At 43.9% G+C, this 14,353-nt stretch overlaps 1 protein-coding gene across 1 annotated transcript; it reads left to right on the plus strand.

Annotated features, from left to right (window-relative positions):
* Window positions 1–357: 357 nt before the first annotated feature.
* On the plus strand, window positions 358–12,412 carry LOC124008795. The gene is made up of 5 exons (XM_046320350.1): window positions 358–495; window positions 3,815–4,111; window positions 4,327–4,572; window positions 4,823–4,968; window positions 11,567–12,412. The coding sequence occupies exons 1-5, from the start codon at window positions 429–431 to the stop codon at window positions 11,933–11,935; spliced, it is 1,125 nt and encodes a 374-aa protein (XP_046176306.1). The 5' UTR covers window positions 358–428; the 3' UTR covers window positions 11,936–12,412.
* Window positions 12,413–14,353: the final 1,941 nt, after the last annotated feature.

The raw sequence follows: 14,353 nt of genomic DNA on the forward strand, positions 1-14,353 counted from the left end.
ACTTCCTCCTGAAAACACACAAGTGGCCGGCTTTTCACATACCTCAGCCACACTGAGAAATGGGCATGGAAGATAACTCATGCAAACCCTTCTGCAGGCATGCAACACCTACATGAAAATACACACACACTGTTCTGATACCATCAGTCTGATCAGCACAGTAACAGACCCCAAACACACCCACTCCTCATGGTCTATCTCTCAAGCTGAGTGAAGGGGTATTTTCAGAGAACGACTATAGAGTGTGACTTCCTTTCCAACTAACATACAGAGATTATTTTCTAGAACAGCAGCCCTCATCAAAGGAAGTCTCTTTCTCTCTTCTCTACTCTTCTCAGTGTGTGTTTGTGGGTCGAGCTAGCTACCAGTCAGTCACAGAGAGATAGTGAGGACGTACAGCCAGAGGAAACACACAACTCCTAACAGAGATGTCTGGTGGTCCCCTCTCCTCCTTCTCCAAACAGGGAATACTCCTACTCTCTATCCTCCACTATGGTTAGTATTGTATGGAATCTTTACTTTCTGTTTCTCATGTTTTGCATCTATTAAATGTGCTTGCTTGTATGTTAAATTTAATAATACAGTTAGCTTTCGCTAACTTCCTTGTTAGTTTTTTGCAGTTTCTCCTAAGGTGCAATACAATTCGTTTTTAATGAAACACATTCACATATATTTGATGCGAGTGTCATTGGTGTAGTTGGGTCAGCAGCTTTTTGTAATGCTTCCAGAAGCAAGATATCTTATGACCCTGTACCATATGATTGTAAACTTCCCCCTGCAGGCCAATTAAAACTTCTGCATCTTATTGATAACCTATAATACAGTATATGGTTGTAGACTGCCATGTAACAATCACCGTTTCCCATGTGTGTATATACAGTGCATTCAGTATTCAGACCCCTTGACTTTTCCACATTTTGTTACATTACAGCCTTGTTACCTTGTTGAACAAAAAGAAAATGTGAAACAGTTGGGAAATGTTGTAGTAAACTTATGGATCTGCTGTTTAGGGAGCGTGTATATGAAAAAGTAATTTCAAGGGTAGGTATGCCTGAGTATAAGTAAGAGCTGTGAGCACTACGAGCGACAAGACACCTCAAGAGAGATACACCACAGAACACTCTAAAGAAGAAATAAATAAAACATGGATTTGTTAAGTACTGACACGCCCGTGACGACCTTAACATCGGAAGTAGGACCACGGCTAAACATAGAGAAAGGGATGAGTATAAATCAGCAATATATGAAGCGCCAGAAAATGTGTATAGAACCCAAATTCCTCCCGTAACTGTACTGAAAGATCAAGTGTTGATGTCTAATGGACAACTATGGGGGTATATGCTTGATTACCCTGCCTGTAGAGTGAAACTCTATACTTAAAAATGTATTATTTTATTTTACCCCGTTTTCTCCCCAATTTCGTGGTATCCAATTGTTTTAGTAGCTACTATCTTGTCTCATCACTACAACTCCCGTACGGGCTCGGGAGAGATGAAGGTTGAAAGTCATGCGTCCTCCGATACACAACCCAACCAAGCCGCACTGCTTCTTAACACAGTGCGCAAGCCAGACGCACCAATGTGTCGGGGGAAACACCATGCACCTGGCAACCTTGGTTAGCGCGCACTACGCCCGGCCCGCCACAGGAGCCGCTGGTGCGCGATGAGACAAGGATTTGTATACCGGCCAACCCCTCCCTAACCCGGACGACGCTAGGCCAATTGTGCGTCGCCCCACGGACCTCCCGGTCGCGGCCGGATAGAAAACACTCTGAAGTTTCCAAAACTGTAAAAATATTGTCTGTGAGTATAACAGAACTGATATTGCAGGCGAAAACCTGAGGAAAATCCAATCAGGAAGTGCCTCTTATTTTGAAACCTCTCTGTTCCTATGCATGCCTATCCTCCATTTAAAGGGATATCAACCAGATTCCTTTTTCTATTGCTTCCCTAAGGTGTCAACAGTCTTTAGTCATAGATTCAGGCTTTTATTTTGAAAAATGAGCGTGAAAGATCACATTGCGTAAGTGGATAGGTGGGGGAGAGTGAGTTTTGCACTACAGAGTAAAGCGGCCATTGCTTCTCCCGGTGTTATTGAAAAACCTACACACCCGGTTGATATATTATCGAATATATATTTTTAAAACAACCTGAGGATTGACATGTTTCTGTGGACATTATGGATATTATTTGGAATATACGTCTGCGTTGTCGTGGTCGTGACCGCTCTTTCCTGTGGATTTCTGAATATAACGCGACAAACAAAATAATTGGGTATCAAAATAATCTTTATGGAACAAAAGGAACATTTGTTTTGTAACTGGGAGTGTCGTGAGTGAATACATCCGAAGATCATCAAAGGTAAACAATTAATTTGATTGCTTTTCTGATTTTCGTGATCTAGCTACTTAATGCTTAGTGTACATAATGTTTACGTGTGGGGGGTGTTGTTGAAAGAGGGGTTAGCTCGTTCATTTGGTTAATTAAGGAGATCAGTTCTGGGGGTACCTGTGATAATGTGTGATTATGTGTAGGAGTTATAGCAGTTGGGTATGTATGTGTCGAGGTTGGGCCCCTCTTGTTAATTAGGTTAATTAAGGAGATAAGTTCTGGGAGTACCTGTGGTAATGTGTCATCATTTGCATGATTTAAAATAGGAGGTGAGTGTTGTTGTGTGGTGTTGAAGCAGGGGTGAGCTCATTCATTTGGTTAATTAAAGAGATCAGTTCTGGATAAGAGCGTCTGCTAAATGACTTAAATGTAAATGTAACGTATTCTAGAAGTATCCATGTTACGTACATATTTGATCGTTTGTTTGGGCATTTTTTAATCAGATTGGTGCTTATCAAACGTGGCATGGTTTTCTTCAAGAAGAATAGATCTTGGCTGTACTGCCGTCTTAGTAAAGCAACCATACGTGTGTGTAGCTGGACTTATCTGGCTTTTAGAGCCCTGTAAAAGGCTGTGAGAAACCTATCTTGAAGATCTATATCGTGATCCATGTCCTCACTGATGCTATCTTCAAAAAGTATAGGCTCTACCTCAGAATTGAATGTATCAAGCTGATTAGACACATCATACAACACATCATCCTCATCATAGCTCAACACTTCATCATCAAAAATACAAATGAGAAGACAATCATATTGAAAGCAATGTGAGAATTGCGTTGTGGAAAGCTTTTATACTGAACAAAAATAAAAGCGCAACATGTAAAGTGTTGGTCCTGAAATGTTCCATGTGAACAAAAAGTTTATTTCTCTCAAATGATGTACACAAATTTGTTTACATCCCTGTTAGTGAGCATTTCTCCTTTGCCTAGATAATCTATCCACTTGACAGATGTGGCAAATAAAGAAGCTGATTAAACAGCATGATCATTACACAGGTGCATCTTATGCTGGGGACAATACAAGGCCACTCTAAAATGTGCAGTTCTGTCGCACATCACAATACCACAGATGACTTAAGTTTTGAGGGAGGGTGCAATTGGCATGCTGACTGCAGGAATGTTCACCAGAGTTGTTGCCAGAAACGGTAATGTTCATTTCTGTACCATAAACCACCTCCAACATCGTTTTAGATCATTTGTCAGTAAGACCAAATGGTCTCACAACCGCAGCCCAAGACCTGCACATCCGGTGCTGAGGAGTATTTCTCCCTGTAATAAAATATATTTCAATTGACTGTTTTCCTTAAATGAACTGTAACTCAGTAAAAACATGTATTTCTAGATTAACACTTATTAAGATGATCCCTATCTGAATAAACAGGAACAAACTCTGCGCCCGGTGAACCTCTTCTTCTCTCTTTAGGGACCTGGGCTGATGTCCCTCCGATAGACCAGTATGGCTTGAAGGGAGGTTCGGTATGTGTGGCTGTTGCAGAACCCCCTGATCAACTCAAAGGAATCACATGGAAGTTCCAAAAGGATGTAATATTGGATGATAAAGACATATCTCCTAAATACAAGGAGAAGGTAGATTATAACCCAGTGAACCACACTCTGTGCATTAAGAATCTGACGGACACAGACAGTGGAATTTACATTGCAAATGCAAAGAAAATAGATTGGACAGATTCAACGTCTTCATACAGACTTAAGGTGTTGGGTGAGTTGTGTGATTTGTTCTGTTTTGGTAGCCTGCTATGTGTTTCTGTTTTGGTAGCCTGCTATGTGTTTCTGTTTTGGTAGCCTGCTATGTGTTTCTGTTTTGGTAGCCTGCTATGTGTTTCTGTTTTGCTTAAAATAGCGAATCTCCTTTAAAGTGTCTTCACCAGTCATACATGTCAAATGTATCTTTCTGAACTGTGTTGGTTGTTGTAGAAGCGGTTCCCATTCCAGCCATGCAGGTGACATACTACAACTCAAGTACAGGACTTTGTAACATCACAGTGAATTGTTCAGGCTGGATGTTTTCTGTCTGTGATGGAGGTCAGTGCCCACTGTACCAGGATTCTCTGTCAGTCTCTGAGGTCAACATCACTGTTTCCAGTGGTAATGGATTCATTAAGTGTATCGTCAACAATCGTGTCAGCACAGAGACCAAATCACAACGCATGAATGACATATGTAAGTCTAACTTCCAATTTCTGTGATTTCTTCTAGCATTGTAAAAAAATCAACAAAGTTGTAATATCATTGCAGTTATATTCTTCTCCAGCAAAAAATGTTGATAATGCTTTTTTGTGTGTGTGTGTGTGTGTGTGTGTGTGTGTGTGTGTGTGTGTGTGTGTGTGTGTGTGTGTGTGTGTGTGTGTGTGTGTGCGTGCGTGCGTGCGTGCGTGCGTGCGTGCGTGCGTGCGTGCGTGTGACATCTCAGGTATTGCTGAGAAGAAGGGGATCGCTGCAGCATCACTAGTTGGCATCATTGTGGGCATTGTTACGGGTGGATTATTCTTAGTTGGTGTAGGATGCATCATATCAACCAGAAGATGGCGATCCCCTAAAGAAAAACTGCCACTGAAGGTACCCTCTCATTAATCTATGTTTAAACAACCGTAGAGTCTATTGACGCACCGGTGCGTAAATGTAAGTAACATAATAATAACATCCAGATACAAATCTGTCAGGTTAAGCTAGAGAATCAGTGGGGAGAACAAGTATTTGATACACTGCAGGTTTTCCTACTTACAAATCATGTAGAGGTCTATCATTTTTATCATAGGTACACTTTAACTGTGAGAGACGGAATCTAAAACAAAAATCCAGAAAATAACATTGTATGATTTTTAAGTAATTAATTTGCATTTTATTGCATGACATAAGTATTTGATATATTAAAAAAGCAGAACTTAATATTTGGTACAGAAACCTTTGTTTGCAATTGCATTGAATTGATCATACGTTTCCTGTAGTTCTTGATCAGGTTCGCATACACTGCAGCAGGGATTTTGGCCCACTCTTCCATACAGACCTCCTTCAGGTTTCGGGGCTGTCGCTGGGCAATACGGACTTTCAGCTCCCTCCAAAGATTTTCTATTGGGGCCAGGTCTGGAGATTGGCGAGGCCACTCCAGGACCTTGAGATGCTTCTTACAGAGCCACTCCTTAGTTGCTCTGGCTGTGTGTTTCGGGTCGATGTCATGCTGGAAGACCCAGCCACGACCCATCTTTAATACTCTTACTGAGGGAAGGAGGTTGTTGGCCAAGATCTCGCGATACATGGCCCCATCCATCCTCCCCTCAATACGGTGCAGTCATCCTGTCCCCTGTCCCCTCCCGAAAAGCATCCCCAAAGAATGATGTTTCCACCTCCATGCTCTACGGTTGGGATGGTGTTCTTGGGGTTGTACTCATCCTTCTTCTTCCTCCAAACACGGCGAGTGGAGTTTAGACCAAAAAGCTCTATTTTTGTCTCATCAGACCACATTACCTTCTCCCATTCCTCCTCTGGATCATCCAGATGGTCATTGGCAAACTTCAGACGGGCCTGGACATGTGCTGGCTTGAGCAGGGGGACCTTGCATGCGCTGCAGGATTTTAGTCCATGACGGCGTAGTGTGTTACTAATGGTTTTCTTTGAGACTGTGGTCCCAGCTCTCTTCAGGTCATTGACCAGGTCCTGCCGTGTAGTTCTGGGCTGATCCCTCACCTTCCTCATGATCATTGATGCCCCACGAGGTGAGATCTTGCATGGAGCCCCAGACCGAGGGTGATTGACCGTCATCTTGAACTTCTTCCATTTTCTAATAATTGCGCCAACAGTTGTTGCCTTCTCACCAAGCTGCCTGCCTATTGTCCTGTATCCCATCTGTTAGGAATTTTATGAATAATGACTAAACAATATCTACATTTTAAATAGAACTATAACTAATTAAAACTGTACTCTGTTTTATTATATCTGATTAATAATATTAATTCATAAGGAAGGGATTGTGGAGCATGAAACAGTGGGTAATTAAATAAAATAAATACCATTTCAGCTAGGTTGGGGAGGACTAGATTGTGGGTTTTAAGTAAGCAGAAAGAATCGTTAAACAGACTCAACTTAGCTCTGGGATGTTTAGATAAGGCAGTGAGTGTTTTCCTAGGTTTTCCATTATCTGCAGCTGTCTTCTGAATAGTGATAGATGAAGGTGAGATTTCAGAAGTTAATCTTGAAAAGTGTGTGTCTGGAGTGAGCGAGCGAGGGGGTTGGAATAAACATTTTAACCTGTTCTGCCCTTGTCGATAGGAGGAAGGACATTTTATAACCTATGACGTCATATTTTGTATATAAACTGTTGTTTGTGGTTTCATGGCAGTGCGCTCTGAGAATAAATACTAATATTGTCATGTTTTGTCTTAGATTGTCTTGTCATTTTGCTTTTCCTTCTGTTCGTTTTCCCCCTGCTGGTCTTTTTAGGTTCGTTCCCCTTTTTCTCTCTCCCTTCCTCTCTCTCTTCTCTCTATCGTTCCGTTCCTGCTCCCAGCTGTTCCTATTCCCCTAATCAATCACTTAGTCTTCCCACACCTGTTCCCAACTTTTTTCCCTGATTAGAGTCCCTATTTCTCCCCTTGTTTTCCGTTCCTGCCCTGTCGGATCCTTGTCTATTGTTCACTGTGCTGTGTCTGTGTATCGCCCTGTCGTGTCGTGTTTCCCTCAGATGCTGCGTGGTGAGCAGGTGTCTGAGTCTGCTACGTTCAAGTGCCTTCCCGAGGCAACCTGCAGTTCATGATCGAGTCTCCAGTCTGTTCTCGTCATTACGAGTGGAATTATGCTTTATGATTGTAGATTTACTTTACTGGATTAAAGACTCTGTTTTCGCCAAGTTGCTTTTGGGTCCTCATTCACCTGCATAACAGAAGGATCCGACCAAGAATGGACCCAGCGACTATGGATTCTCTCTACTCTACTCTCGAGTTCCAGGGAGCGATGCTCGGCAGACACGAGCAGGAATTGTCTGCTGCTCGGCATGCCGTTGAGACCCTGGCCGCTCAGGTCTCCGACCTCTCAGGACAGTATCAGAGTCTTCGTCTCGTGCAACCAGCTACTTCCGGGTCTTCCGAGCCTCCGGAACCTAGGGTTAATAACCCACCATGTTATTCTGGGCAGCCCACTGAGTGCCGCTCCTTTCTCACCCAGTGTGATATAGTGTTCTCTCTCCAACCCAACACATACTCAAGAGAGAGAGCTCGGATTGCCTACGTCATATCACTCCTTACTGGTCGGGCTCGGCAGTGGGGCACAGCTATCTGGGAGGCAAGCGCTGAGTGTACTAACAATTATCTGAACTTTAAAGAGGAGATGATAAGGGTTTTTGATCGTTCAGTTTTTGGGAAAGAAGCTTCCTGGTCCCTGTCTTCCCTATGTCAAGGTAATCGATCCATAACGGATTACTCTATAGAGTTTCGCACTCTTGCTGCCTCCAGTAACTGGAACGAGCAGGCGTTGCTCGCTCGTTTTCTGGAGGGACTCCACGCTAAGGTTAAGGATGAGATTCTCTCTCGGGAGGTTCCATCCAGCGTGGATTCTTTGATTGAACTCGCTATTCGCATTGAACGACGGGTAGATCTTCGTCACCGAGCTCATAGAAGAGAGCTCGCGTTAACTGTGTCCCCCCTCTCCCCTACACTACCATCTTTCCCCACTGACTCAGGTGTTGAGCCCATGCAGCTGGGGGGTATTCGCATCTCGACTAAGGAGAGGGAACGGAGAATCACCAACCGCCTCTGTCTCTATTGCGGTTCCGCTGGTCATTTTGTCATTTCATGTCCAGTTAAAGGCCAGAGCTCATCAGTAAGCGGAGGGCGACTGATAAGCGCTACTAGACGGTCCTCTCCGTCAAGTACCTGTACTACCTTACCGGTCCATCTACGCTGGACCGGATCGGCAGCTTCCTGCAGTGCATTAATAGACTCTGGGGCGGAGGGCTGTTTTATGGACGAAGCCTGGGCTCGGGAACATGACATTCCTCTCAGACAGTTAGGGAGCCCACGGTCATGTTTGCCTTGGATGGTAGTCCTCTCCCCAGTATATTATATGAAACACTACCTTTAACCCTCACTGTATCTGGTAACCATAGTGAGACCATTTCTTTTTGATTTTTTGTTCACCTTTTACACCTGTTGTTTTGGGTCATCCCTGGCTAGTGTGTCATAATCCTTCTTTTGATTGGTCTAGTAATTCTATCCTTTCCTGGAACGTTTCTTGTCATGTGAAGTGTTTAATGTCTGCTATTTCTCCTGTTTGTTCTGTCCCCTCTTCTCAGGAGGAACCTGGTGATTTGACAGGAGTGCCGGAGGAGTATCATGGTCTGCGCACGGTCTTCAGTCGGTCCAGAACCAACTCCCTTCCTCCTCACCGGTCGTATGATTGTTGTCCTGATCTCTTCAAGAAGCGTTTTGCATCCGCTCCTATCCTTGTTGCACCTGACGTCACTAAACCGTTTATTGTTGAGGTTGACGCGTCGGGGTGGGCGTGGGAGCCATTCTGTCCCAGCGCTCCGATACTGACGATGGGGTCCACCCTTGTGCGTATTTTTCTCATCGCCTGTCACCGTCGGAACGTAACTATGATGTGGCTAACCGCAAACTGCTCGCCATCCGTTTAGCCCTAGGCAAATGGCGACAGTGGTTGGAGGGGGCGACCGTTCCTTTTGTCGTTTGGACTGACCAAGAGAACCTTGAGTACATCTGTTCTGCCAAACGACTGAATGCGCGTCATGCTCGTTGGGCGTTGTTTTTCGCTCGTTTCGAATTCGTTATTTCTTATTGCCCGGGTACTAAGAACACCAAGCCTCATGCTTTATCCCGTCTCTTTAGTTCTTCTGTGGCTTCTACCGATCCCGAGGGATCCTTCCTGTTGGGCGTGTTGTCGGGTTGACTGTCTGGGGAATTGAGAGACAGGTTAAGCAAGCACTCACGCACACTGCGTCGCGCGCGCTTGCCCTAGTAACCTTCTTTTCGTTCCTGTTTCTACTCGTCTGGCTGTTCTTCAGTGGGCTCACTCTGCCAAGTTAGCTGGCCATCCCGGCGTTCGGGGTACGCTTGCTTCTATTCGCCAGCGGTTTTGGTGGCCTACTCAGGAGCGTGACACGCGCCGTTTCGTGGCTGCGTGTTCGGACTGCGCGCAGAAGAAGTCTGGTAATTTTTTTTTCTGCTTCTGCTCCTGGTCTTGCTGGGTCTCAGTCTGTTCCCTGCCATCGCATCTCTCCTGTTCTTGTTCCTGCCCTTGCTGTGTCTCAGTCTGTCCCTAGTTGTTACTCTCCTGGCCTGTTTGGTCCTGTTTGCTCTAAAGCTTTCAGTTCTCTACCCGTGTCTCATTTTTTTTTTAGAGTAGTACCCTAGTTTCCCTTTTTTTCGTTTTTCCGTTACGGTCCTGAGGAGAGGAGTTGGGTTCTTTCTCGGGACGTGCTGGACCGTTTGTGATCTATGATTTCCTCCGTTGCCGCCAATGTTCCTCCTCGAGAGCGCCAGGAGGCGCTCGGTGAGTGGGGGGGGTACTGTCATGTTTTGTCTTAGATTGTCTTGTCATTTTGCTTTTCCTTCTGTTCGTTTTCCCCCTGCTGGTCTTTTTAGGTTCGTTCCCCTTTTTCTCTCTCCCTTCCTCTCTCTCTTCTCTCTATCGTTCCGTTCCTGCTCCCAGCTGTTCCTATTCCCCTAATCAATCATTTAGTCTTCCCACACCTGTTCCCTATCTTTTTCCCTGATTAGAGTCCCTATTTCTCCCCTTGTTTTCCGTTCCTGCCCTGTCGGATCCTTGTCTATTGTTCACCGTGCTGTGTCTGTGTATCGCACTGTCGTGTCGTGTTTCCCTCAGATGCTGCGTGGTGAGCAGGTGTCTGAGTCTGCTACGTTCAAGTGCCTTCCCGAGGCAACCTGCAGTTCATGATCGAGTCTCCAGTCTGTTCTCGTCATTACGAGTGGAATTATGCTTTATGATTGTAGATTTACTTTACTGGATTAAAGACTCTGTTTTCGCCAAGTTGCTTTTGGGTCCTCATTCACCTGCATAACAAATATCTCATTTTGATAAGACTGGTCTCTGTCTATTTTATGCAAATCAGAATCTTAAAAATTCTCATAAAATAGACTAAGTGAATTCAATTAATGAAAACATATTGGAATGATGAAATTACATTAACAATATCCCAGCCTTGTACAATTTTAGCCCTGATGTCCTTACACAGCTCTCTGGTCTTGGCCATTGTGGAGAGGTTGGAGTCTGTTTGATTGAGTGTAGGGACAGGTGTCTCTTATACAGGTAACGAGTTCAAACAGATGCAGTTAATACAGGTAATGAGTGGAGAACAGGAGGGATTCTTAAAGAAAAACTAACAGGTCTGTGAGAGCCGGAATTCTTACTGGTTGGTAGGTGATCAAATACTTATTTCATGCAATAAAATGCAAATTCATTATTTAAAAATCATACAATGTGATTTTCTGGATTTTTGTTTTAGATTCCGTCTCACACAGTTGAAGTGTACCTATGATTAAAAACAGACCTCTACATGCTTTGTAAGTAGGAAAACCTGCAAAATCGTCCGTGTTTCAAATACTTGTTCTCCCTACTGTATCTGTTTTTTTGCATGGGCCGCAATAGGCGGATGCAGTAGATTGAGATGCAGCCCATGCTACAGCGATGTTCGTCAGAACACGAGACATCCATGAAATCCGTTTTCTCAGGAAAACATCTGTAGCGTCTGAATAGTTTGGGCTACAAACTAATGTGACCCCACAGTGGAAAGGGGATTTTGCTCTATGACCTGTTTGAAGGTAACCGGTACTGGTTTAAAAAAAATGATGGAAGTATGGAGGTATAGCTAAATATGTGGGGGGGGTAAAAGCTCAAATATTTCCTGAGATTTCTTGTATCTCCTAGATATAGGACAGACTCTTCAAAACCGTACTCCTTATTTTTAACTGTCACATTTATGAATGTTTTATCAATGCATTTCTATGGGATTTGGGACTAAAGGCCAAAATTAATATTTTATCAAAACATTTACAAATGTAATATCAAATATCTAAATGATGCATTGTATGACCATGTTAAAGCAATTCCCCCACCGTACAATGTCTTAGAGTCTAGAGAATTTTAAACAATGATAATTTGCATGTTATGATTACTCATCTCCTAACAGGCCGTTGTTCCAGAAGTTGACAACCCAGTGAGCGCTATACCAGGAAGACCAGAACCACAGAACACCCCTGGATCTGAGGTGACATCTATCTACATTACTGCAGGGAGACCAGGAGCAGTCCCAGCATCAGCATCAGCAGAAGGAGAAGAGGGGCATCCAGGGGACAAGGAGTACACTTCACCAGAAGAGAGGATAGAACCACAGTCCCCCCCACAGGCAGAGACATTCTACAGCACCCTACAGCTACCAGTTGCAGCACAGCGCCACCCAGTGGGCAAAGGAAATAATCTAAAGAAACCAGACACGGTGTACTGCACAATAGGATATTACCCCTCCATCCTTCTCAGAGACCCACTGATGTTACTTTGATTAAGATTTAACCCATAGACTCAGGTACCGAATGCAAACACAGGGGAAATTATGAAGGAGAGAATCATGATAATGGGTTTTTAACATTTCTGTCTAATTTCATCCATATTTAAAGTGGCAATCTGCAATTCCTACGTACTTTTAATTGAATTGTATATAACTATTAATCCATGCAGAATACAACATATGCTTGTTTATTCCATTGTTTGTTAAAACTGTATTTGTAAAACAATTGGTGGCAGGGTACCCACATTGTTATTATTTAGACTGCAGATTTCCCCTTTAGCGATAGACAGTATGTAAAACAGTCTTATTTTCTGTAAACGAAAATGGAAACATGCAGATGAATACAGTAGCGCTATACATGCTTTAAAAAGTGTTTATACACAAAGCAGCGGTTTGAAAATGGGAAGCCCATCCATTCAATCAATCAATCAAATCGACCAATCATTAAATATATACATAAACCAATCATTCAATGAATAAATAAATCAAGCAACAACCTACCGACTATGTAATAATGTTGTTGTTTTTCATACATACTGTATGTCTAATTATTTTATACGATGTGAATTCATATTTACAAATATAACTATAAAAAGGTATCTGTCACATCCAGCTGGTTATGTGGAGGAACTACAGATATGTCCTGTGGACAAAAGCTCACATATCGGATTGGCTGCAGTTCTGGATTTTCTGTAAACCCGATAATCGTTTTTTAAATGTATTTAGATGCTGCCTACTTCGCTGCCTACAGAGCTGCTGCTCAGCTCAGGGACATCAGGGACATCAGTCTGTAACGTTCTTTGCTTCACGGAAACATGGCTCACTCGAGAGACGATAGCGGAGTCGGTGCAGCCAGCTGGTTTCTTCACGCATCACGCCGACAAAAACAAACATCTTTCTGGTAAGAAGAGGGGCGGAGGTGTATGCCTTATGATTAACGAGACGTGGTGTGGTCACAACAACATACAGGAACTCAAGTCCTTCTGTTCACCTGATTTAGAATTCCTCACAATCAAATGTCGACCGCATTATCTACCAAGGGAATTCTCCTCGATTATAATCACAGCCGTATATATTCCCCCCCAAGCAGACACATCGATGGCCTTGAACGAACTTTATTTGACTCTATGCAAACTGGAAACCACATATGCTGAGGATGCATTCATTGTAGCTGGGGATTTTAACAAGGCTAATCTGAAAACAAGACTCCCTAAATTGTATCAGCAAATCGATTGCCCAACCAGGGCTGGTAAAACCTTGGATCATTGCTATTCTAACTTCCGCGACGCATATAAGGCCCTCCCCCGCCCTCCTTTCGGAAAAGCTGACCACAACTCCATTTTGTTGCTCCCTGCCTACAGACAGAAGCTAAAACAAGAAGCTCCCGAGCTCAGGTCTGTTCAACGCTGGTCCGACCAATCTGATTCCACGCTCCAAGACTGCTTCCATCACGTGGACTGGGTTATGTTCCACACTGGGTCCAACAACATTGACGAATATGCTGATTCGGTGAGCGAGTTCATTAGAAAGTGCATTGAAGATGTCATTCCCATAGCAACAATTAAAACATTCCCAAACCAGAAACCGTGGATTGATGGCAGCATTCCGTGAAACTGAAAGTACGAACCACTGCTTTTAACCAGGGCAAGGGGACCGGAAACATGACCGAATACAAACAGTGTAGCTATTCCCTCCGCAAGGCAATCAAACAAGCTAAGCTTCAGTATAGAGACAAAGTAGGCTCAGACACAAGAGGTATGTGGCAGGGTCTACAGTCAATCACGGATTACAAAAACAAAACCAGCCCAGTCACAGACCAGGATGACTTGCTCCCAGGCGGACTAAGTAACTTTTTGCCCGCTTTGAGGACAATACAGTGCCACTGATACAGACCGCAACCAAAACATGTGGACTCTCCTTCACTGCAGCCGACGTGAGTAAAACATTTAAACGTTTTAACCCTCGCAAGGCTGCAGGCCCAGACGGCATCCCCAGCCGTGTCCTCAGAGCATGCGGAGACCAGCTGGCTGGTGTGTTTACGGACATATTCAATCAATCCTTATCCCAGTCTGCTGTTCCCACATGCTTCAAGAGGGCCACCATTGTTCCTGTTCCCAAGAAAGCCAAGGTAACTGAGCTAAATGACTACCGCCCCGTAGCACTCACTTCCATCATCATGAAGTGCTTTGAGAGACTAGTCAAGGACCATATCACCTCCACCCACCCTGACACCCTAGACCCACTCCAATTTGCTTACCGCCCAAATAGGTCCACAGACGATGCAATCTCAACCACACTGCACACTGCCCTAACCCATCTGGACAAGAGGAATACCTATGTGAGAATGTTATTCATCGACTACAGCTCAACATTTAACACCATAGTACCCCCCAAACCCGTCATCAAACTCGA

The sequence above is a fragment of the Oncorhynchus gorbuscha genome, linkage group LG21 (genome assembly GCF_021184085.1).
Source record: "Oncorhynchus gorbuscha isolate QuinsamMale2020 ecotype Even-year linkage group LG21, OgorEven_v1.0, whole genome shotgun sequence".
Taxonomy (NCBI): domain Eukaryota; kingdom Metazoa; phylum Chordata; class Actinopteri; order Salmoniformes; family Salmonidae; genus Oncorhynchus; species Oncorhynchus gorbuscha.

Excerpts from the sequence above, each read along its gene's own strand:
- LOC124008795 (XM_046320350.1), top strand. The coding sequence starts at position 429 with ATGTCTGGTGGTCCCCTCTCCTCCTTCTCCAAACAGGGAATACTCCTA. Across the intron at positions 496-3,814 it reads ACTCTCTATCCTCCACTATG|GGACCTGGGCTGATGTCCCT; the intron begins GTTAGTATTGTA and ends TTCTCTCTTTAG. Across the intron at positions 4,573-4,822 it reads ACAACGCATGAATGACATAT|GTATTGCTGAGAAGAAGGGG; the intron begins GTAAGTCTAACT and ends GTGACATCTCAG.